Below are 24,652 nucleotides of genomic sequence, written 5' to 3'. Positions count from 1 at the left end.
CTGTGCATAAACAGTTTATGCACAGACGCTCTTCCGATCTCGTGTCTGTGCATAAACGGGGCCCTGGGGAGTGTCCTCCATTTGGAGGCACAAAATATGGTAACCCTAAATCAGCAGATTAACAGCAGGGGGGAATGTGAGTGCTCCGAATTGGGTGACCATGCACGGCCCATTCACTGCAGTTCTGCAAGCAGAGTGCTTACGGGATTAATCTCAATGCAGCTACTCACTTTGGAATTTAGCTAGGACACCAGGGCTTATGCATTGGTTGTAAAAAGGCCAGGGTTTCTTTAACGACCATGGGTGATCTGGACATTGCATTTCTACAGCCTGCAGGCCCTCACACCAAGATGGGGCATTGGTTCAGCTCTCTCATCTAGCCCTGAGCAGGCCAGGTAGTGCTTGAAGCTGACACAAGTACAGCCCGATGGGCCTGACTCCTGCTGCTTTTCTAACTGGGGCTGAGTAAATTAGGAGTCAGCTGGGGAAAGTGAATGTAACTATTGGTGATGACATTGCGAAGCCCAAAGACAGAGCAGGGAGCATTTCCCTGCACGGTTGCAGTTGCATGCGTTGTTATTAATTCTTGCAGGCCCCTGCGCTCCGGATGTGATAGGAGAGTGAAGGGGGAGGAGTTGCCTTTCAAATGTCCTGTGGCAAGACATGACAGCCCATTATGATAACTAACTGACAGATGCAGCACTTCTGGGGTGTACCCCGGTGGAATTGCTGTGTCTAGGGTCTGCCAGAGGAGTCGCTAGAGAGCAATACAGAGTGCTCCCTTCCCTAGGACTTTGCTTTGCTGCTGAATATAGAAAAGCACTCAGGGTCTCACACCTGGAGGGTCACTGGTGTCAACCCACTTCATTATGGATGGGGGACTGGATCAGACAGGAGCAGGAGCCCCTTGAGCTTTGGCTGAACCTTGAAATGAACTGTCTTGAGGGTTCAAAAAATCTTGATTCACTTTAAAAAAAAAATTAATTTATGGGTTTTGTGCCTGTTGGCACTTCCACGGCAGGAAGCGGGAGCAGCAGAGCCTCTGACTCTGAATGGATACAAAAAGCCTGTGATTGGGTGAGTTCCTTCTCCCATTTTTCAGATCCAAGGTGTTTTCCCAGCTCAGCTAGTGGGAGCTTAGCCAGATCTCATCTGAACCTTCAGGTTCACCCATCTGTTCAATGGAGTTTCTTTGCATTACTACACTGGAGACCCCAGGGGCTGCTGGAACCTAACGTCTGCAGCTGCTGGTAGGAGCACCCCAACTTTCCTAGCTATGTGTCTGTGCAGAGCCTGTGAAACCAGCATTCTGGCCCCCGCAGCTGTCATGGAAACATGCACATTGAATCAGCAACAGGGGTCAGATGGCTGGAAACTTGTCAGTGTTTATTAAGAGGGCTGCTTTCATCCCTCTCTTCCTTCAGGACTTCCTCTCCCTCCTTGGAATGGGGTCAGTGGGAGAATATGGGACAGGGAGGGAGATGGCTAAGAAGCCCCACTCCCCCCTGGTGCTGTATCAATTCTCTGCAGAACTGGGACCCAGTCAGGCAATGAGTCCTCCTTTTATATACTGTGTTTCAACCAGCCATTCGGTTCTAGTTCCTGTCTCAGAATGAATACAGCAAAGCATCTAAGCTGCCAGGTTTGGGGAAAACAGACCCTGTCACTGTTGACAAATCTAACTGACACCTCAGGAGGAAAGTGACCTTATTTCCAGACATTGTAACACAACTCCCTGGAATGGGGCTGGTACCTGGGATCTTTGGCGCTAAAAGCCTCAGCAGCTGCTGTATTACAGACCTGGTTTCTAGTCCAAGCTTTGTCTGGTGAGCTCTTATGCAGTCTCTCATGTAACTAATTTGTAAAATGCCAGGATGCTATTTGGCTGTCTTCTGGAAAGTAACAAGGCCTTGCTCTATACTGAGTGAAGTGTAAACAGCAGGGAGAGGTGAGACCGGACCTCACAGGCCTGGTCTACACTTTAAAATTAGACCGACCTAGCTACATTGCCCAGGGCTGTGAAAAATTTTGTGCCCCGAGCACAAGTTAGGTCGACCTAACCCCCAGTGTAGACATGGCTAGATTGATTGAAGAATTCTACCGTCGATCTAGCTACCGCTTCTTGGAGACGTGGAGTAACTACACCGATGGGAAAACCCCGTCTGTCTGCGTGGGAAGTGTCTACAGCACAGCCCCACTGCCAGAGCCATGCCGCTGGAGCGGAGACATGGCCTTGGTTTCCAGGCTCTCTGCTTAGTGCACTTCCCCCTCGCTGCCAGGCTATTAGCACAGGAGTCTGTCTCACCTGTGAAGCATGGACCAGGCAGCCGGATTGAGCTGAAAGGCAGAACACCTGGCACAATCCCATGCATGCGAGAGCTCTGCTGCTAACAAAAGATGCTGTTGCACCAATGACCTGGCTGCTGGGTCCAAAACTGCATCGTTTGCCTCTGTTAAGTAGAAGCCAGTGAAACAGAAATCCAGCTCCGCTGAGTTCCTTCCCACCAGTGGGGGAGGGGATTTCCTGTAATGGACAACGTTGCCTTTCAGGGACAGTGCACTAGTCCCTGACTTAGCACTGCAGGCTTTCTCCTCTATGCCGCAAACCTCCCACGCACACTGGGTGGGACTGAGAGAAAGCAGGCAGGGATGGAGGAGGAAGGGCTTGCTTTATGGCTTCATGCTCTCAGAGAAAGCTCTAATTGTCCTGATTCAAACTAGATGCTTTCTCAATGCAGCCACTGCAGTGATCAGTTAGAAACAGCCTGTCCCATTCGGAATGAAGCCGTTTTCCTGCTGGATAGTAGATTTGGTCATTAATTGCTGTGATGCCTGCATCAGTGGCAGTGCAGAGCACCCCAGACTCAACAGCAGGGGACAGGGAAGAACTTTTCTGTTCAGTTGCTGGACGACCTCCTTTCAGCTAAGTTTGGGTGCAGAATCCGAGCTGAGCCCAACCTTCCGCCATCTGGAGGTGGCCAGGGTTAAGACCTGCTTCTGATCTTATTTACACTAGTGTAAAATCAGAGATGGTTTCTTTGGACTCAGTGGAGTGTAAACCTAATGTGAGAGCAGAATCAGGCCTTTAGCACTGCAGATTGGCTCACTACAGAGAGAGAGAGAAGTCACAAAGTTCTGAGTGGGCACTGATCTGGGTGTGAACATCCACAAAGCTGTGGGGCAGGGAGGTGAGACCCCGTGAACTCGGTCAGGCCCAGCTCTAGTTTATAAGAGCTGTAGTGACCTCTGAGTCTGGCGTCTGCTGGAGGTAATACCACTCTGCCTCTCCGGCCATCAACTCCTCTAGGCCATTAGCAATTTGGAGGCTGATACTGCTTCAGTGACTGGCTTGTAAGTGAGTCAGCGCAGAGTCTGGGGAGTAAATGTGCAGAGAGCACTCCAGGCAGCACACTGAGCCCAGTGCATTATTTGGAAGGGAGTAGCCAATTGTATGGATTTTACCAGAGGCGGATTTACAATGAAACACGCAGTGCCCTGGCATGGGGCCCCCCAAGTACAGGGGGCCCCAGTGCCGGGCAGCCCAGCACCATCCAGCACTCCCTGCAGGGGGACCACTGCGGGGGCAGAAGCTGTGGGGGAGAGCAGGGAGGGAGCCATTTAAGAGCCGTGCTGGAGGCGCAGTGTGTGGTGCGTTCTCCCAGCTGGTGAGCCGGGCTCCTGCTGCCTCCTGGGGCTCCTGCTGCTGGCTGGCGCTGGCGGCCCCGTGCGCTACAGCAGGCGGCCAGGTGAGGGGCCGGCTGGGGGCGTGTAGGGCAGGCGTGTGTGCTCCCCTGGTGGGGTGTCCGCCCGCGCCTGTCCTGCTGCCCTGCTCCTCTGGACGCCGGGCAATGCAGGTGCAGTCCCTGGCTGCACTGCTGCTGGCGGCCCCTGGAAAAAGGCCAGGAGAAGGGAGCGGCAGGCCAGGGGAATCTCCGCTCTCACGTGCTGCTGCCGCCACAGCTCCCTTTGGCAGTGAACAGGAGCAGGGCGGGGCAGCGACCCAGGTAAGGTAACCCAGCGTCCACAACTGGGACTGCCCCAGCCCTGAGCGCCCCCCCGCACACTGCCCCCTATACACACACACACAACCCAGCCCCCGACCTTACTCCTGCACCCCCCACACACACCCAGCCCCACCCACACCCCCTGCCCTGAATCCTGCCCCCCCATCCCCACCTCCACCCTGAGCACCAAACGGGAGCTCCTGCACCCCCCCAATCCCCACCTGCACCCCCGGCACCAAACAGAAGCTACCCCAGGTAAGCGCTCCACACCCCAACCCTCTGCCCCAGTCCTGAGTCCCCTCCCACATCCTAACTCCTGGCCAGACCCTGCACCCCAACCCCCACCCCGCTTCTGCACCCTAACTCCCTCCCAGACCCCACACCCCAACCCTGAGCCCCCTCCCACATCCTAACTCCTGGCCAGACCCTGCACCCCAACGTTTTTTCACATTTTTTTTTATAAAGCGCTCTTATCCAAAGTGCTTTACAATAGTTAGCTAACGGTACAAACAATATTTGGAAAGATCATTAAGTGGTCTGCCTTAGCAATTTTCAAGTGGTCTGTGAAAAAAAAGTTAGACTACAAAACCAATCAAGGTACCTCACTTTGTTTTCATTTACTTCCTATTACTTATAATATAGGAGGAGGATGGAGAAAAAAAGAATGAAAAACAGGGATAGGGGGAGATAAGAGCGAGTGTTTTTTTTTTCTTGGCTGGGTCCCCAGGATGGGCCCCAAAAATGAAGCTGAGCACAGGGCCCCACTAACTCTAAATCTACCTCTGGATTTTACCCAGAGAGCAGGTGTAAGTTCCCTGTAAACCTGCCCTGCAGGGAGGGTGAGGAATTCTCTCCGGAGAGGCCAAGGGAGCACGTGGCAGGGAATCAGAGTGCTCTCCGGATGTGCTGGCATGCAGGCTGCAGCTGGGGAGCCACCCCGTGGCACTGCAGATCTGAGAGCAATATCCAGGCAGTCACAAAATAAACAGCACAAGGAAAGACAGGAAGCCCAGAGGCACCGCCAGAGAAAGGCATGGGAGAGGCTCACAGGGACACATGCTTTCAGGGGCCAGATCCTCAGCTGGTGGAAATAACCCCATTAACTTCACCAGAGAGAGAGGCTGGCTTGCATCAGCTGAATTGCTGGCGGCTAGTTTGCTCCTCTTCTAATTACTTGTTCTTTTCAGTTAAATGTGTGATATTAAAATCCTTTAGCCAAGCAGATACTAAAGCGAGAGAATACAGCACTAGGTACAACTCACCTTCTCATGAGATAAATAACTTTATACATCATCATAGATCTTCTGTTCTACAGCAGATTTCTTCCAGAAGGATCCCAGACAGCCAACCCCAGGCATCCAGGATAGGGTGACCAGATGTCTGGGTTTCGACCGGAACACCCGGTCGAAAAGGGACCCTGGCGGCTCCAGTCAGCACCGCCGACCAGGCCATTAAAAGTCCAGTCGGCGGTGCTGCAGAGGTAAGGCAGGCTAGTCCCTAACTGTCCTGGCTCCGCGCTGTGCTCCGGAAGCAGCCAGTAGGTTGCTGGCAGGCAGCTCTGCGCGCTGCCCCCACCCTGAGCATCGGCTTTGCACTCCCATTGGCCGGGAACCGTGGCCAATAGGAGCTGCGGTGGCGGCACCTGCAGGCAAGAACAGTGCGCAAAGCTGCCTGCCGCACCTCTGCCTAGGAGCCAGCCGCTTCCGGGGTGCAGGAAGCCTGCCTTAGCCCCCCCCCCCCCCCACTGCGCTGCTGACTGAGAGTCACTGGAGATAAGCCTGCACCAGCCCTGAGCCCCCCCCAAACACCTCATCCCTGGCCCCACTCCAGAGCCTGCAACCTCAAATGGAGCCCTCATCCCCCTGCCCCCCAACCCCCTGCCCCAGCACAGAGCCCCCTCCCATCCCTGGCTCCACCCCAGAACCCGCAACCCTATCTGGAGCCCTCACCCCCTCCTGCACCCTGCCCCAGCTTGGAGACCCCTCCCACACCCTGAACCCCTCATTTCTGGCCCCACCCCAGAGCCTGTACCCCCAGTTAGAGTCCTCACCCTCTCCCACACCCCAATCCCCTGCCCCAGCCCAGTGAAAGTGAGTCAGGGCGGGGGAGAGTGAGCCACAGAGGGAGGGGGAATGTAGTGAGCAGGGGGCAGGGCCTTGGGGAAGGGGTGGGACCTGGGGGAAGGGTTGGGGCTAGGGTGTTCGGTTTTATGCAATTAGAAAGTTGGCAACCCTAATCCAGGCATTTCTCTGCCTGCCATTGAAATGTGGCAACCTCTGGGCTGGAGGATGACAGGTCTTAATAGTGCACAGCACTGCTACACAACGGGGGGCCGATCCTGCAAACTTTCACAGGTGGTCTCTTAAGCCAACTCCCATGAGTGAAGGACTATGGGCGGGGATAAGGGTGTGTAGGATCAGGCCTTGCTTTAGGACAGGAAGCAGAGAAAAGGGAAAAAATTAAAACGTCAAATTTTTGACCACCGAGTCCCTCCTGGAATGGCTTACCCAGGTAGCTAGAGGAGAGGGGGGAACCCCACGAGACAGGATCATGTCTCCTCCAGCCTGCAGCCCAGGGAATGGAAGTGGATGCAGGAAACACAGGCCAAGGTTCTGTTTTGTCAGGCAGGTTTCACTGGCGCTAGCCCAGTGCAGCAGCCTCGGGTGAACACCACATGCTGCCACATGCACAGTCAATGGGAGTCCATCGCTCAGTCCTAAGTGTCCCTGGGAACGTTGGGGAGGCAGAGGGAGCTCTTGCCACAGGACCCATTCTTCTGATCCCCTAGTAGCACTGAGAATCTCTGAGGAGCCACGTCTGACCCTCTGCAGCTGGTAGGCCACCTGTTATGGCACTTTAGTGGGAAGGGGCCCGTTTCTCTCCTCCCATTCCCCTGCACACTCTCCCCCTCCATTTATCCTCCCTCCTGCCCCTACATTCCCACGTTTCCTTGCGCACACACACACACATTCTGCCCGGTTCTGAGCACCCACAACCCACACAGATTTCAGCGGAAGATACTCAGCACCTCACAAGATGATGTCCTGGTAGGTCAGCGAACCCCTCTCCTCCATTCTGTTCTCTGGCTGGTCTGTTGCATGCTGTGGTGTCACATGGAGAGGGAACCAGCAATGGGGGGAGGGATCGAACAGACTCTCCCCCCGCCCCCCGCAAATGCCCCACTACTTGGGAGGGGGTCACTTGTTAATACCACATCTGGTGGGGTTCTCTGACTGCCCTTCCCAGGTTTCCTTTAAGCCTTGGTGTCTCTAGAGCTTCCCCATCTCTCTCTCTCTCTCACTCACACACACACACACTCTCTCTCTCTCTGCAGAGCCTACCTGTGCACCACACACTGCATCCCCCCCGCTTCATTTCAGGAGTTGTGTAATAGTGATTGCTCAGCAATCCCTAACCTTCTCTGCGTCAGCAGCTCTCCGCTGGAGTGCTTCCTTCAGTCCTATTTTGAAATTTCTGCACTAATGTGGGGACAGCTATTCCTATGGAACAGGCTTGTGATTTTGATCTCGCCCTGTAGAATCATAGTATGCTTATACGGGAGGAATTTAGGGATGACCTAGTGCTCATTAATGTAACAACCTCACCACAGCCCCATGTCACAGGAGAAAAAAGCTATGTACCAAGAGTCTCAGCCATCTCTTTCCCCTAATGCAGTGGTTCTCCACCAGGGGTGCACATACCCTTGGGGGTACGCAGAGGTCTTCCAGGGGCTACATCAACTCATCTAGATATTTGTCTAATTTTACAGCAGGCTACAGAAAACGCACTAGCGAAGTCAGTACAAACTAAAATTTCATACAATGACTTGTTTATACTGCTCTACATACTATAAACTGAAATGTAAGTACAATGTTTATATTCCAGTCGACTTATTTTGTGATTCTGTGGTAAAAATGAGAAAGTCAGCAATTGTTCAGTAATAGTGTGCTGGGACACTTTTGTATTTTTATGTCTGATTTTGTAAGCAAGTCGTTTTTAAGTGAGGTGAAACTTGGGGGTTCGCAAGACAAAGCTGAAAGGGGTAGAGTGGTCTGGAAAGGTTGAAAGCCACTGCCCTAATGTACCTTAATTTGCTTATTTAGCTGCCTTGCAAGTCCAGTTCAATTTCCCCATCGAATCATAGAAATGTAGGGCTGGAAGGGATCTCGAGAGATCATCTAGTCCAGCCCTCCATACTGAAGAGGGACCAAGTAAACCTAGAGCAGGGGTCAGCAACCTTTCAGAAGTGGGGTGCCAAGTCTTCATTTATTCACTGTAATTTAAGGTTTCCCGTGCCAGTAATACATTTTAATGTTTTTAAAAGGTCTCTCTCTATAAGTCTATATTATATAACTAAACTATTGTTGTATGTAAAGTAAATAATAGTGCAGCGAGGTGAGCGGGGCCGGTTGCTGGTATCCCAGGCTGGCAGCGGGCTGAGCGGGGCCGGCGGTCGGGACCCCAACTGGCAGCAGAGTTCCACTAAAAATTGGCTTGCCTGCCGCCTTTGGCACATGTGCCGCAGGTTGCCAACCCCTGACCTAGACCATCCCTGATGGGTGTTTATCTAACCTGTTCTTAAAAATTTCCAATGATGGGGATTCCACAAGCTCCATCACTAACCTGTTCCAGTACATAACTATCCTTATCCTTAGAAAGCTTTTCCTAATATCTAACCTAAATCTCCCTTGCTGCACATTAAGCCCATTACTTCTTGTCCTACCTTGCAAACATGGACAACAGTTGCTCACCAGTCTCTTTATAACAGGCCTTAATGTATTTGAAGACATGTCAGGTTCTCCCTTCAGCCTTCTTTTCTCAGGACTACATGCTGATTTTTTTAACCTTTCTTCATAGATCAAATTTTCTAAATCTTTTATCATTTTTGTTGCTCTCCTCTGGATCCTTTCCAATTTGTTCACATCTTTCTTAAAGTGTAGTGCCCAAAACTGGACACAGTACTCCAGCTGAGGTCCCACCAGTGCTGAGTAGAGCAGGACAATTACCTCCTGTGTCTTACAGACAACACCCCTGTTAATACATCCCAAAATGATATTAGTCTTTTTTGCAATTGCATCACATTGTTGACTCATAACACTGGTCTACAATTTTTGAGAAGTCGTCTGCTTCAGAGATAAAATGTGCTATTTATTATGTATTTTGATGTGCTGAATTCAAATATGACAATTAAAACAATTGATTGGCTACTGTTTCTAAGATATTTAGGTTTTTACATTTTATGTCTATGTATATTGTGTAGATAGTAGAGTTTTAATCATAAATTGTAAACCTACATCTTTTCATGTGTTTATGGTTGCTTTACATGATAATATTTCACCTGTCCTGTTTATGTAACACTTTAAAAATCAGCAAAAGGGTTATATAAATAAAATTTATTATGAAACAAAAGGCAAAAAACTATTATGTACATAGTTTAGTCCTATTCAGTGTCTTCTCGCTGCTTCTTGGCTTGCCTCTTGTATTCATTAAATGGAGCATCTCTTGTCACTGTCCAGCAATAGTCTGCAAGCATTGATGGGCTCCATTTGCCCTGATAGCGGTTCTCCATTGTTGCAATGTCCTGGTGAAATCACTCGCCGTGCTTGTCGCTCACTGCTCTGCAGTTTGGTGGAAAAAAATCTAGATGAGAGTGCAAAAAATGTATCTTTAGTGACATGTTGCAACCAAGGCTTTTGTATGCCTTGAGGAGTTTTTCCACCAACAACCTATAGTTGTCTGCCTTGTTGTTTCCGAGAAAATTTATTACTACTAACTGGAAGGCTTTCCATGCCGTCTGTTCCTTGCCACGCAGTGCATAGTCAAATGCATCATCTCGAAGAAGTTCACGAATCTGAGGACCAACAAAGACCCCTTCCTTTATCTTAGCTTCACTTAACCTTAGAAATTTTCCACAGAGGTACTTGAAAGCTGCTTGTGTTTTGTCAATGGCCTTGACAAAGTTCTTCATCAGACCCAGCTTGATGTGTAAGGATGGTAACAAAATCTTCCTTGATTCAACAAGTGTTGGATGCTGAACACTTTTCCTCCCAGGCTCCAATGACTGTCGGAGTGGCCAATCTTTCTTGATGTAGTGGGAATCTCTTGCACGACTATCCCATTCGCAGAGAAAACAGCAGTACTTTGTATATCCAGTCTGCAGACCAAGCAAGAGAGCAACAACCTTCAAATCGCCTCAAAGCTGCCACTGATGTTGGTCATAGTTTATGCACCTCAAAAGTTGTTTCATGTTGTCATAGGTTTCCTTCATATGGACTGCATGACCAACTGGAATTGATGGCAAAACATTGCCATTGTGCAGTAAAACAGCTTTAAGACTTGTCTTCGATGAATCAATGAACAGTCTCCACTCATCTGGATCGTGAACGATGTTGAGGGCTGCCATCACACCATCGATGTTGTTGCAGGCTACAAGATCACCTTCCATGAAGAAGAATGGGACAAGATCCTTTTGACGGTCACGAAACATGGAAACCCTAACATCACCTGCCAGGAGATTCCACTGCTGTAGTCTGGAGCCCAACAGCTCTGCCTTATGCTTGGGTAGTTCCAAATCCCTGACAAGGTCATTCAGTTCACCTTGTGTTATGAGGTGTGGTTCAGAGGAGGAGGATGGGAGAAAATGTGGGTCCTGTGACATTGATGGTTCAGGACCAGAAGTTTCATCCTCTTCCTCCTCCTCGTCTGACTCAAGTGAGAATGATTCTGGTGCAGCAGGAACCGGCAGTCCTTCTCTGCGGGGTACTGGGCGTATAGCTGATGGAAAGTTTGGATAATGCACAGTCCACTTTTTCTTCTTTGACACACCTTTCCCAACTGGAGGCACCATGCAGAAGTAACAATTGCTGGTATGATCTGTTGGCTCTCTCCAAATCATTGGCACTGCAAAAGGCATAGATTTCCTTTTCCTGTTCAACCACTGGTGAAGATTTGTTGCACAAGTGTTGCAGCATATGTGTGGGGCCCACCTCTTGTCCTGATCTCCGATTTTGCAGCCAAAATAAAGGTGATAGGCTTTCTTAACCATAGTGGTTATAGTGCGCTTTTGTGATGCAAAAGTCACTTCACCACAAACATAGCAGAAGTTATCTGCACTGTTCACACAAGTACGAGGCATCTCTGCTCACTTTGGCTAAACAGAAATGTGTCCCTTTGCAAAATCAAACACTGACAAATAAGAGAGCACGACACTGTATGATTTCTAGAGCTGATATAGGGCAATTTGTTCAGCAGAGTGATGTAAGCTTCGTTATGATTGCATCATCCATGACTTCTAGGAATAACATGATGCAATTCATATCATGTATGATGCAATACCAGCTTCAGATTGCATCATTCATTGTTTTGCCTAAAAAGCAAGTACTGTCCAAACCCAGTCATAGATTTATTCATAGATCCAGACAAAGATGTATTTTAGTCATTTCTGGTTTAAATTGAGATCCCTTCCCTTTATAACTCACTTATCCTCCGCCATTCCCAAGTCAAGGGTTATATATACTGACCCAATAGTATATCTTGAAAACTAGAGCCAATCAACAATTTTAAACATCATTTTCATTCTCAGTGACCCAGAATTAGTAAAGTTTGACTACATTTATTTCAGAAGCATTTTGGCTGTAGAGCAGTGTAATCAATTTGTGAGCCACTTTAACCCTGAGATCCTTTTCTGCAGGTCTGTCATCTGGCCAGATATTCCCCATTTTGTAGCTGTGCGTTTGATTTTTCCTTCCTAAGTGTAGTACTTTGCACTTGTCTTTATTGACTTTCATCTTGTTGATTTCAGACCAATTCTCCAATTTATCAAGATTATTTTGAATTCTAATTCTGCCCTCTGAAGAGCTAGCAACCCCTCCTTCAGCTTGGTGTCATCTGCACATTTTATAAGCATGCTCTTCACTCCATTGTCCTAGTCATTAATGAAAACATTGAATAGTACTGGCTCCAGAATAGACCCGTGTGATCCCATGAGATACATCCTCCCAGTTTGACTGCAAACCATTGATAACTACGATTTGAGTATGGTTTTCCAACAGTCATGCACCCACTTTATAGTAATTTTATCTAGACCACGTTTCTCCAGATAAATCGTGTCTGTGGCTTTCCCCCATCCACTAGGCCAGTAACCCATCAAAGAAGGAAACTAGGTTGGTTTGGCATGATTTATTCTTGACAAATCCATGTTGGTTATTACTTATCACCCTATTATCCTCTAGGTTCTTACAAATTGACTCTTTAATAATTTGTTCCAGTATCTTTCCAAGTAACAAAGTTTGACTAGGTGGTCTATAATTCCCTGAATCCTTTTTGTTCCCCCTTTCAAAGATAGGTGCTATGTTTGCCCTTCTCCAGTCCTCTAGGACTCCATCCATCCTCCATCTGGAGCAAGGAGCCATCCTTTAGGTGCCGTAACTTGCTTTAATTCTGCTCCTCACACAAGGACTTTCCTACTCTTGATTGCCCCTTTTATCGAAGCACTTTACACACAGGAACTACCTAAGCCTCCTGGCTCCCTGTGAGGTAGGTCACAGATATGTCTGGTGTCACCAATGGCAGTGTAAGCACATAACTAGCACATTGTGGGAGGATAGCTGTGAGGCTGGCAAAACAAGCATCAGTGGACAGCCCTTTTGAAAACTTTGCCCTGACTTTCTACCAACAGAAGCAAAGAGAACCTTGGTTCTTAAGGTCTTGTGTGGGCAGATCCCCCCACCCAGTAAACTGCATGAAGCTCTATCTGTCTCTACCCTGGAAGTACATAGGGCTGGGTCAATCCTGGTGGGATTTGAACCCATGGTTCTGGCCATTTAGAGATGTACTAAACTGCTAACTTACTGCCTGGGAAGGGAATCTTTTTCAGAGCTTTCCAGGTGGTCTCAGCGGCTCTTAAAAGGAGAACACCCTCCCCCAAGTAACTCCCCATAGTAGTATGTTCGTCTCCTGCAGCCGTAGTGTTGAACCTTCCTTTCTCTCGGCAGATTCAAAGGAGTGCCTTTTCTGTCTTCTTTGATGAGAAGTTTTCCATCCCCTTGGACCCGTCTGCGCTGGAGGAAAACAGCTTGAGATTTTCTGTCTTTGGCATTGATGAGGACGAGAGGAACATCAGCACCGGGGTAGCAGAGCTGAAGCTGTTGGACTTGGATCTGGCCAGCCGCCCATTCAATGCTTGGCTCTATCTGCAGGACATGAACAAGGTAAGCGCTCGTTGTCTGCATGCTGGTCCCAGCTGGGCTCCCTGAAAAGGAGGTAGTGGGGCATGAAAGATAAGCGCTGTATTTTCTGTACTTACTGGGTCAGCCACAGGCAGTGTTGGGTTTGATTACCTCCCCAGCGAGAGCTGTCCAGTGCATGAAGTGCGAGACAATTTCACCTTTACTGCTGGGTTTGGAAACCAGAGCTGATGCTGAAGCACAAGATCTGGAGGCTCAGCGGGGAAAACAGGATATGATGTCACTCCAGATCTGGTCATCCTTCCTGTGCAGTGGCATGGCAATGGCCAACATTTCCTGCTGTGGAGCGAGATGAAACCGGCCCCTTGCCCTCATAATGCACCTTACCAATTGTGTAATGATCCACCTGGGAGGAGCAATTCCCTCCTTCTCCCTGCAGGCCATCAGCTGACACCCTGAAACGTGAGCATCCTTATCTCAACTTGCAGAGCTCAAATCGTAATTCATGGGGAGGAGCCAGGGCCATCCAAAGCTGAGGTCCAGACCCAAATTTCCCAAGTGTTCAGGTGTTTGGTTCTGGGGTTGGCTCAGACCCAGCTCAATTCAGTAAGAGTCCTTGACTTCTGAAAAGCAGTGAAAATATTTATCTCATTGACCTCCAAAGGCTGAGGTGAAATAGTGTTTCCTCTTCTGCGTTTAGATTCACTGGCAGATCCTCAGCTGGTGTGAGTCAGCATTTACACCAGTGAGAATCCAGCCCGCTGCCTTTTGGTTTAATCAATGTGACCCCTGTTTCTCCCAGTATGGGGGCAAGGTAGAAAGGAGAATAGGGGGAAGTGATCAGGATTTCCCTCTGCTTTTGCCACCATCAATGACAGTTGGATGTCACACATGAAGATGACACTTATCTTTCTGAGGTACTTATGTGGCCTCCACACCATATTATCTGATCCCCTCATAACCTTCCATGTAGTTATTCATGCCACACTCCTGTGAGGTAGAGAAGTGCTATTTTCCCCATCTGCAAGAATTGTGACACAGAGACTAAGGCCTGGTCTACACTTAGAGCTTAGGTCAACAAAGCTAAGACTCTCAGGGAGGTGAAAAGTCCACTCCCTTGAGCACTGTAGCTCTGCCAGCCTAAGCCCCCAGTGTACGTCGATAGAAGACTGCTTCTGTCCACCTAGCTCCCATTACTTGGGAGGTGAAGTGACAACAGCTTTTTCCCATTTTCACGCACATCTACACTATGGGGCTACAGTGACACAGCCACCCCATAGCATGGGCAAACCCTCTGTGAATTGCCCATGGTCACACAGGCAGTTTGTAGCAGAGCAGAGAATTGAGGTCTCCTGAGTCCCAGTGCTGGCCTCTAACCACTAGGTCAGCCTCTGTAAGCTATAGCTACACTGCCTGGCTTCTGCCCTCGTTCAGGGAAAAGCTTTCCTTGCCAGATAGCTATTTCTCCTGCCCCTCTTATCTGTGAATGAGTCATTTCTGCCGACGTTTGCTGTTGGGTGATGGATGGTGCCTTACGTGCCCTGCAGGCAGTTGACTCGGTGGGAGAGATCCTGCTGTCTCTTAGTTACCTACCCACAGCGGAGAGGCTGACGGTCGTTGTGGTTAAAGCCAAAAACCTCGTGTGGACCAACAGCAAAATGACAGCAGGTGAGTGCGAGGCCATGAAAGAGCAGCTCTGGCCAGAGGCCAGGTCCGTGCAGCTCTGCCCTGCCTGCGGCTTCCCCTGCTAGAACTGCTGCCCAGGGTGCATCTCCGCTGCATTAGTGCTTGAAGAGCTGCAGTGAGTCCAGGCACTCCACACCTGTTAAATCAGCTGTAGCTCTGGGGAGCTCAGACAAGAGGCCCAGAACTTGAGCTCCAAAACCTCAGGCCTCTTGCACTTGAGCCAAGGGGATCATGTAGAGCCAGGGCCAACAAGAGCGGGTTCGGGCCCTGGTGAAAAAAATTTTTCGGGCCCCCCAGCAAGGGTGGACCGGCCAAACAGGGCTGACGGGGGGGAGGGGGAGCCGGGCCCCGGGACCCCTTCCGGAATTTTTTCGGGCCCCCCAGCAAGGGCGGACTGGCTACACAGGGCTGACAAGGGGGGGGGGGGGGAAGCTGGGCCCCGGGCCCCCTTCCGGACCGCCGGGACCCGGTAATTTGTACCGGCTTCCCCCCCTCTCGTCGGTCCTGCGTAGAGCTGCTAGCGATGGCAGTTGTTTGTTTGTAGTGTATTAGTCCCAAATAGAGACAGGGCCGCATTGCGCTAGGCACTGCACTTAATCTCTGTACTGCTCAGCCACTAGGAGGCAGCATCGCTCACAGGCACAGTTTTTCTGTTGCCTCATTATAGTCACCGAGGGTCCCCTAGTTAAATGGGAAGGGCCTGTTCTGCCACAGGTGAATGGGGAGTTTATTCAAGTCACCCCCAGGCATATTAACAGGTTACATTATTTATTTTTGTGGTAGTGCCTGGTAGCCCCAGTCACGGACCAGGACCCCGCTGTGCTTGGCGCTGTACAACCACAGAGCAAACAGATGGTCCCTGTCCCAAAGAGCTAATGCAGAAGCAACACGTGTGTGTGTGTGGGGGGGGGTTATGTCTTCCCCCACCCCCAATATCTGCCTTTCATTTAGCAACAGCTTCTATTCAGAGATTTTCAAAATGTGGGACATGCCCCGCTAGGGATGAACGTTCAGGGATGCCAGCCCTGTACGACAGGAATCCACCCCTTGACTCACCTCAGCCATGAGCCCCACTTGTCCCAAGTCCAGCAACCCCCACGCTCCGAGAGCTGTGCTCCATCCTTGTTAGTAATGGTCAATGCTGTCACCTGCCCTGTGGCGCCCCGCACTCGTTGCTCCAGCCCCTGCCCACCTCACCTCACCGGGAGAGGGGCGGCACCTCCAGGCAGGGGCCAGCAGCACCTGTGCTGAAATGCCGCCCGCTGGCCCGGGGCAGGCTTTTGCAATGTCAGCGCTTTCCTAAACTCGGTTGCGGTTTCTCCGCGCTGGGGTGGGGTTCAGGATGCGGCGCACTAGCCGCTGTGGGGCTGGCTGGGAGCGGAGGGCCCATGGGGAGCAAAGGTGGGGGAGAGAAGGGCCTCGCCAAGGGTGTTAGAGAGTGGGGGAGAGCAGAGCAAATAGACAGGAACATATCCGTCTCTTCCTGCCCCCTCCCATGCCCCTCAGTCACTCCCACCCCGCACTCTGCAGTGGCAACACATGGAGAAGTCATATGCCTCCCCATGACCAGTTACACATCATCTCTGAGCTACTGTGCATATACCCCTTTTCCCTGAGGCGCCGTGTTCCCTGCGCTCACTCAGCATTGTCTCTGCTTATGGGTGGAGGACAGTTGGTGAATGATGGTCCTTTGCTTCCCATTGTCCAAACAGATCCTTTCGTCAAAGTGTACTTGCTTCAGGACGGGAGGAAGATCAGCAAGAAGAAGACAGCTGCGAAGAGAGGTGACACAAATCCGGTGTTTAATGAGGCCATGATTTTCTCAGTGCCCGCAATCGTTCTACAGGTGAGAACTTCCTAGTCAAGGGCAGACTGAAGAGTTGTAACTTTTTTTTTTTTTTTTTTTTAAAGCCAGAAAACTTTACACCGTTCATGAGATCCACCCAAACCTGCCTCTTGGGTCTACCCAACAGGGTGCATTCAAGACTGCACCTTCCCTCCTCCCCCACATCACGGAAATTACAGTACACCAGGGCCTGAGTATGTAACTAGAACTACAGACTGAGCTGTAAATCTTCACTCATCCTTAGCCTGACATTTACATTTTTCTGAAATCTCCCGGAGTTTGACTGCTTCTTATATCAGGGAAGAGATTCGGGCAGTGAGTTCCCTGGTGCAAATCAGAGAAACATTAAAATTAAATCCTGCAGCTGAAACAGGAGGGCCAATGGCGGAGATCTAACCAGGATCACTGCCTGGCTTGAAAGCAGAGAGTAATTTCATTTAGCAAGTCAGAGGCTCTGGTGTTAGCAGCTAATAAACGTGTCTGAAGGAGACACCTTCAAAGGACAGATAATAAGGAGGAAGCTTTCTTCAGTGGCATGGAAACAGGAAAGAGCCTATTAAGGTATGGTTGCCATAACAACATTGCCAGGGGTTTCCTCCTGTTCCTCCCACCGTGAGGGTGATAGCGCTGAGTTCAGGGAGAATTGGACAAAGAGAAAGGAAATGAATGTGTCAGTGAAAATGGCTAGAGTGGCAGTGAGTGAAAGCTAGATCTGTAGCTTATAAAGCTGCAGGTGCCGATGAAACACACTTGAGACTTTTCAAAACAACCAGGAGAGGAAATCTCAGAAAATGAGCTTCAGTAAGTCCAAGGACTCAGGAGACAGGAAGGGTGGATCAGTGGTTAGGGGGCTAGGCTGTGGCTCAGGAAACCCAGGTGGAGTTCCTTGCTCTGCCACAGACTTTCTATGTGACCTTGGGCAAGTCACTTAGTCTATCTGTGCCATCTCAGTACCCCATCTGTAAAATGGCACTAATAGCACTTCCCACCTCCCAGTGGTGCTGTAAGGATAAGTACATTAAAGACTGGGAGGTGCGGCGGTGATGGGGCTATACAGCTATCTACGAGAGACGGGTAGAGATGCAGTCCCTGATGGCTGGGAAGAAGCAAACATGGGACTGGAGCTCTGTGTAGGGAAGGGAATGCAGGAAATTGCCCTCTGCTTAGCCTGACATCCATCCCATGTAAACGATTCCAGCCTGTAACAAGGGAATTTGTGGTTGAACATTTGGGAGAGATGGGCTTTTTGAATGAAAGTCGGCCATGCCAAACAAATGGAATAGCTGGGTCTACCGCTCACTGACTGATTGGAGCAAGATCCGGCAATTGTCTTCAGTGGGCCACAGCTCTGAAGCAAAGGCAGCAAGTGGAAGCCTTGGCAGGCAAGGGAATGTCGTCTCTCTGAGTGTCAGTAATGCAGTCGCGCTCTTGAAACGTAAGGGAACTGGATAAATACCAAGGCATGAATCAGAAACATGTTGATTAGAACTGGTTGGAAATTTCCCACCAAAACTTTTTTTCAATGAAAAATGCTTTTTTCCACCATAGTGGAAGTTTTCATGAAAAACTTACATTTTGATCCAAAGGATTCTTTTATTGACCTTTTTTTTCCCCCCAGAAATTTCCGGAAAGTTTCATTTCAGTGGGGGAGGAACCCACTTGCTCCCACTTTTTCCTCCCCTTTTTTTTCCATTGGGTAAAAGACTTAAAAAAGTGAAAGCAAGTTATTTTTTTTCCAAACCAAAATGACGCGTTGTTTAAAATTTCACAACCAGGGGAAAATAAAAAGCAATTAACAGAAAGTTTCAAACAAAATGAAAAGATGCTTGTTCTTTTGAAATGTTTGTGTAATACACACCATCGTTTTCTGACCCACTCTGTCTAGTGCTGATGGACAGAGCATAACTTTGCATGGTAAGTATGGAAAGGCAAAAAGCGTAGTTCCAGAACTAAACTGCTCCAGAACTCAAAATCCAGGCTGTCTCATTCAGACACATCTCTAACGACAAGGCTTTCAAAGAGGGGAACTGCTGGGGTCATTTCTGGGGCCCCCATTAAAGTCAACGAAAGCAAAGGATGCTCAGCACCTCCCAGCAGGATCGGGCTCCTTGTGAGTGAAAGTTTCTAGGCTGTATCCTGAAGGGTGCTGAGTGTCTGCTACCCTGTGTGACATCAGCCGGCGTGGTGCACTGTGAGCTGGTGCTCAGCTGCTCTCAGGGGTTGGCCTAGTTGAAAAGCAGTCGTAGCTCTAGAGGAGGATTTCTACAAAGGGGAATTTAATAGACAACCAGATCAGCATCACTCTGGCGTAAACTGGCCCTCGTGGTGCTGACAGATATTATTCTGCTGGAACGCTCTTCCACCCAGCCACCTACATGAACAGAATTGCACTGGCTTTGTGCTGGAGCTCCTTAAGTAGGAAGAAGTAGTGCTGGGCTTGTTTTTTCCATCTTGAGTTTAAGGGGAGGGTCATTTCTCTCCAAGCCACTCTCAGCAAGGAACTCTGTGGGAAGATGCCTGTTGACTTCAGGGCCCCCGGGAGCAGGTCCCCTGTCTGTTCCCGGCAGCTGGCTGGGATGTGAGAGAATGTGCTGTGGACTTGTCTCTGCAATTCATTTCTTCTTAGTTTCAGAGGGGTAGCCGTGTTAGTCTGTATCAGCAAAAACAACGAGGAGTCCTTGTGGCACCTTAGAGACTAACACATTTCTGTTTTGGAAGTAGCGTGGGACATAATGAAAAGCAGGGCTGGGTCGCTAAACTAACCAGCGTAATCTCCACTTTGCATGCAGGCTCACACGGAGCCGATTCCATTGCTCAGCTCATGCGAGAAAGGGGCTGCTGTGTACTCGGTACACAATGGAAATATTCCTTGGGCTGAGGTCTGAGTTACACTCTCCAGTGCTAATTATTCGTAATGCTGACCCCTTAGGCAGTAACCAAAGCTACCCTATCCGCTAGTATTAAAGTGGGCTTTTACTCTGCAATGGGCCTGTGTATACATGGTTCCCAGGCCCTCAGCAGATCAGCTCCCTCTGTGTGTCCAGATTCAGATCTGCTGACTTGAGTGACAAAAATAAGGCTTATGGGTTTTTATGCAGAGCCAGCACTCCCATGGGAAACTATTCCACCTTGTGTGTTGTTGGCAGGATTATTTATTATATTCCAGAGACAAGGTGGGGGAGGTAATATCCTTTATTGGATCAACTTCTATTGGTGAGAAAGACAAGCTTTCGAGCCACACAGAGCTCTTCTTCAGGTCTGGGCTGAAGTGGGAAGTGAGTGTGAGTCTAATAGATGTCACAGACACACTGTGCTAGCGTAAGTTTCCCCAGCTTGTACTCCCCTGGAATCCAGTAGATTTTTCTCAGAGTTTGGCCCCTTGAGTCTCATAAGAACCTACTCTCAGGAGATTTTGGAGACTGTGTTTTCAGGGATACCTCAAGCACCACCTCACTCCTGATACTTGACCCTTGCCTTTCACTGCCATCGGGCATCAAATTGTGCTTAGATTGCAGTAGGGTCTTTGGGTCAGGGACTCAATTTTTGTTCTGTGTTTGTACAGCGCCTAGCAGAATAGGTCCTGGTCTGTGACTGGGGCTCTGAGGAGCTACCTCAATACAAAGAAATAAATAATGCAATGGGACATTGGTAATGTTTCCTGTGCCCCTCCAGGATCTGTCTCTCCGGGTGACGGTGGCAGAGTGTTGCGAAGATGGGAGAGCGGAAAACATTGGCCATGTCATCATTGGCCCGTCGGCCAGTGGCATGGGCATCACGCACTGGAACCAGATGTTGGCCACCTTAAGGAAGCCAGTGTCCATGTGGCACCCAGTTCTACGAAATTAAGGGCAAAGTTACACTCTGCGAGTATCTTGCATGGTGCCTAGACTTCCCATAAGCAAATATGCTTGGCAAATGGACAGTGGTACGTGGGACATAAACTATTTTTCCAAATGTTCTTCACAAGTTCCATTTAGTAAGAAGGAGCAGCAGGGGAAGTCACTGAATCAGATCCTTGAGAAAGCTTCAGTGGACTAAAACCTGAGAGAAGAAGCAACTCAAGTGTGATTATGCACAGAAGTAGCTTCCGGGCAAACACTTCCTCCCTAGCACTTCCTTTCCAGTGACACCCGCTTGGGAGTCCCATTATCCCTAATTGTCTGTGATTTTATTTTCCAGTGAACGTTACACAATAGAGCATGGTCTGTTCACTGACTTAAGAGGGTTAGGGGTAAATTTGTGATCTGGCACCCATGGTGGGCTTAGCCCCACAGGTTTTCAAGACAGTGCCTGGGGGGAGTTTAGCCACATGGATTTCCATCTACATAATGGCCAGGCTGGCATTTAACCACCGGGTGTTTTCAGTGCAGGGGCCAATGGCTTTAATACAGTGCTACCCTGACAATAGTGCCTTCTCCAAGAGAGGGGTCCTTTGGTTCCTCCTCTGGATGGCTCCCCATTTAAAACTTGAGTTCAGGCACAGTGAGCAGCTCCAGAAATAGCGGGTGCTTATCTTCCCCGTCTGATTACTGGACATTCTGAGCTAAACTGTGAGCAGAGGGAATACAAATGTTGGCATTTTTAATAAAGGAGCAGCCTTTTTTAAAAAAAGAATGATATTTCCCAAAGCATAATATGAACCTAAAGGAGAGTCCCTTTAGGAAGAACTCATACTGCACTTTACCATTTCAGTGAACCCCCCGCTTTTCCATAGTCCATTCTCTCAAAGGCTCGATTCTGCAGTCAGTAGAAGTTGAGGGCCCTCAGCACCTTGGACTCTTGGATTTTGGGGGTCTCCATCTCCATTTTGGGGGTTTGAGGTTGGCTGAAATTCTTCAAATTTCAATTAAAAATGTCATCAAAATCTGACTGGGAAAAAATGGGGATGGTGGTGGAATTTGATAACATATTGGTGACTCCTGTTTTTTTGACCAACTATGGAACAGGGTGAAATGTTTTGAATTTCAAATGCCAACCAGAAAAGTGGGGAAATGTCTACTCACAAAACAGCTGATTTCTTTTTTTTCCCCTCCTGTTTTCCAGCCAATTCTAGAGTCCAACTTGAGACACATTGGTGCCAATTTCCAGAGCTCCTGAGCTTCTGCAGACCTTCAGTTGGGATTGTGGGTGCTCAGCACCTCTGGAAGCCAGGCCCACAGGGTCTCGTATTGGGCACCCCAACAGTGTAAGCCTCGGTTTTTACTCAGTCCCCACCTAAAGATCAAATTGCGGTCAAGTTTAGCACATGCCAGCTTATCCCAGGCTCAGCTCAGCCACTCTTCCTAGTCAAGATAAACCCAGGGTTGCCAGCTATCACAGTTGTGTTGCAAATCTCATGATTTTTGGTGTTTTCCATAAAGCCCCAGCTCTTGGAATCATGTTGTTACTTGCTAAACTCACTTAAAACAAAAACAACAAACAAACTAACTAACCAAATTAAGTGTCTAGCCCTCATGATAATGGAGAAAAGCTTGAAAACATGAGCACTCAGGGCTCAAACACTACAACGCAAATGTAAAGAACCCCAAATTTATTATTTGTATAAAATGTCATGATATTTCAGCCAATCTCGTGATTTTTGGGGCGGGCACCTGATTCTCAGTTTTGAATTTAGGAGTTGGGAAAAGTTCAGTCTCATTGGGGACAATTGGTGTTTGTTTGCTTCAGGGCAGTGTAAAAACTGATTGAGACTCTTCAGAAGAACCAGCTGCTGCTGAAAGCTGTGGAGGTGGAATGCACGCCCATTTCCTGCCATGTTTGAACTTGGAAAAGCCATCAAGAACCAAAATGTGTTGCTCATTGAGGCATAAGAGGGCCTGAAATCAGTGCTCTGTTGTGATGGGCTTTCCATGAAATGAAGGGAGAAATTACTTAATAGAGGGGAAATAAAACCAGTCAGCCGTTTAATTCTACCTCTGTCCAACCAAATGGCATGCGGTGGGGGAGTTGGCTTCAGCATCTGGGCAGAACCATCAAAAGCAGGCACAGCTGGATGCAGCCAGCCCATATTTCCTCACAGCCCAGGGATAGTATCTTTAAAGCAGTCTTGGTCAGGCTGCGCCCTGTACTCTCCTGGGATGGGATACCCAAGCTAGTAGAAGAGGTGATCAAAGCAATGGCGCATTGTTTCTTTGCTGCCTTGAAGACTTGTAGTCAGTGAGGATTCAGAAAAGACAGGAAAGGGGGCTCAGACTGCACCTCTGCTGTGCTAGGTGCTGCCATGTCTTGGCAGGTATGAAGCTATTAGCAGGGCTCCCCCTGCTCCAGAATGCACAGTTAGCCTTAGGGGCTGGAGCATGCTCATTGCTTAGGGGAGGTGAGAACCAAATATCGGTATGCTCTGGGGAGCCCCCATTTCCCCTCATCTTACCTGTGTAGGAGCCAGGCAGCTTATGGACCCAGCTGAAATGCCCGGCAGGGCTCCTGGGTTCTACTTGCTTGAGGGCAAGCCCAAGCTTCCTGGGCACACAGTGCCATTGGGCAGCAGGCACTGGGCGAGAGCATGCTGCGTACCCAGTGCTACTTCCCCAAGCCAGGGGGCTTCCCCTTTGCTAGAGAAACATGCTTGTTTTCAGTGTGAATCACCCTTGTCACATGCCTCAATCAAATGGTGGGGAAGTCTGTCAAGTCCAACAATTGCAGCTTTGTGAACATGAGACTCACCAACTTCCCAGCTCCAGCAGCTTCCTACATCGCTAGTCAAAGGGGGGGGGGGCGGGCTGTTCCTTAGCACTGCGTTCTGGGCTTGGCCCTGTGTCAAACTCCTTCCTCCTGCTCTCAAATGTTCTTCACAAAGCTTTAGGATAAATTGATGTTGGCTTTGAACTTTGTTGGCTGTCTGGGCCTGGTTAAAGGCCAACTTCAGTGGGCTTTGGCTCAGGTGTAATGTTCCCCCCGTCTTGATTCAGACAAAGGTTAGAAGCCGTTTTATTTACATGGCCTAGTGTCCCAGTTATAGCTCCCTCTATGATGGAAGCAGAGCAAGGATGGTCTTATGATTAAGGCTCTGTACCAAGACACAGGAGAAGGGGGCTTTAGCCCTGGCTCTGATACCGACGTATATGTGGTATTGGGCTATCACTCAGACTGCATCATTACTGGATGTCTTTTTAAGAGCTATGCTGGAGTCCAACCACCAAGTTATTAATGCGGAAATTGCTGGGTGAGATTCCCTGAGCTGTGTGATACAGGAGCTCAGAAAAGATGATCGCAATGCTCCTTTCTGGCCTTAAAATGTGTGTGTTGCAAATATCCTTCCCGAGCATCAGATCCATTTGGGAGCACAAGGCCAGGCCGAAACGCTTTTGGCTGCAGCCTCTGATAATGCTCGGTGCAAAGAAGAATGAAAATGTTAACGGTATTTATGGGACCCACCAAAAAGCAACAATGGCGGTAATTAAAATTTGTACTTTGAATGCTTAATAATCCGCTCTCTCCACGCCATTGTTTTTTCAGCTTTACATCATAGCAGAGTAGAGCAATGTGCCAGCGGTGGGGGGGAGGTGTTATATGAAAAGTGTATCTAGCATCTTGCCGTAGCTGTGCGATGTATTTAAATGGTTATGTTATCACTTTAAAGACCTGTCAGCCTCGGTGTATTGAACTACAGCACCTGCCCTTCATTCCAGCTGAAAGATAAATAAACAGCGAGGAGACTTGGCAAATGACTTCATGCAGAGTTGTTTTCTTTGGCATGCTGGAGCTAAAAACTGACCATGATTGTAAAGTGTGTGGGGTTGTGTGAGTGTGAACATAGGTAGGGGAGCTCAGTTTCCCCATCCTTAAAGGGGGGACAATAATCCTTCCCAGGAGGGGTTGTGAGCCCAACTTCATTAGTACACCTCTACCCTGATATAATGTGACCCAATATAACATGAATTCGGATATAACGCGGTAAAGCAGTGCTCTGGAGGGGGAGGGGGGGGCTGCAC

The 24,652-nt window shown here is 49.1% G+C and overlaps 1 protein-coding gene across 6 annotated transcripts in view; it reads left to right on the top strand.

Moving 5' to 3' along the window:
• Positions 1 to 24,388, top strand: part of SYT12 (synaptotagmin 12) — a 61,198-nt gene extending 36,810 nt beyond the window's left edge. For all 6 annotated transcript variants that reach the window (XM_034770454.1, XM_034770457.1, XM_034770458.1 and 3 more), the window contains 4 exons: positions 12,998 to 13,213; positions 14,737 to 14,857; positions 16,588 to 16,721; positions 20,394 to 24,388. In XM_034770454.1, the coding sequence (XP_034626345.1) occupies positions 12,998 to 13,213; positions 14,737 to 14,857; positions 16,588 to 16,721; positions 20,394 to 20,567 (645 nt within the window). In that variant the 3' untranslated portion in view covers positions 20,568 to 24,388. The remainder of the gene's footprint in view (positions 1 to 12,997; positions 13,214 to 14,736; positions 14,858 to 16,587; positions 16,722 to 20,393) is intronic.
• Positions 24,389 to 24,652: the final 264 nt, after the last annotated feature.

Source organism: Trachemys scripta, chromosome 4 (assembly GCF_013100865.1).
Source record: "Trachemys scripta elegans isolate TJP31775 chromosome 4, CAS_Tse_1.0, whole genome shotgun sequence".
NCBI lineage: Eukaryota > Metazoa > Chordata > Testudines > Emydidae > Trachemys > Trachemys scripta.
Note: the sequence above shows the minus strand (reverse complement) of the source record. Positions and strands in the feature narration are given on the sequence as shown.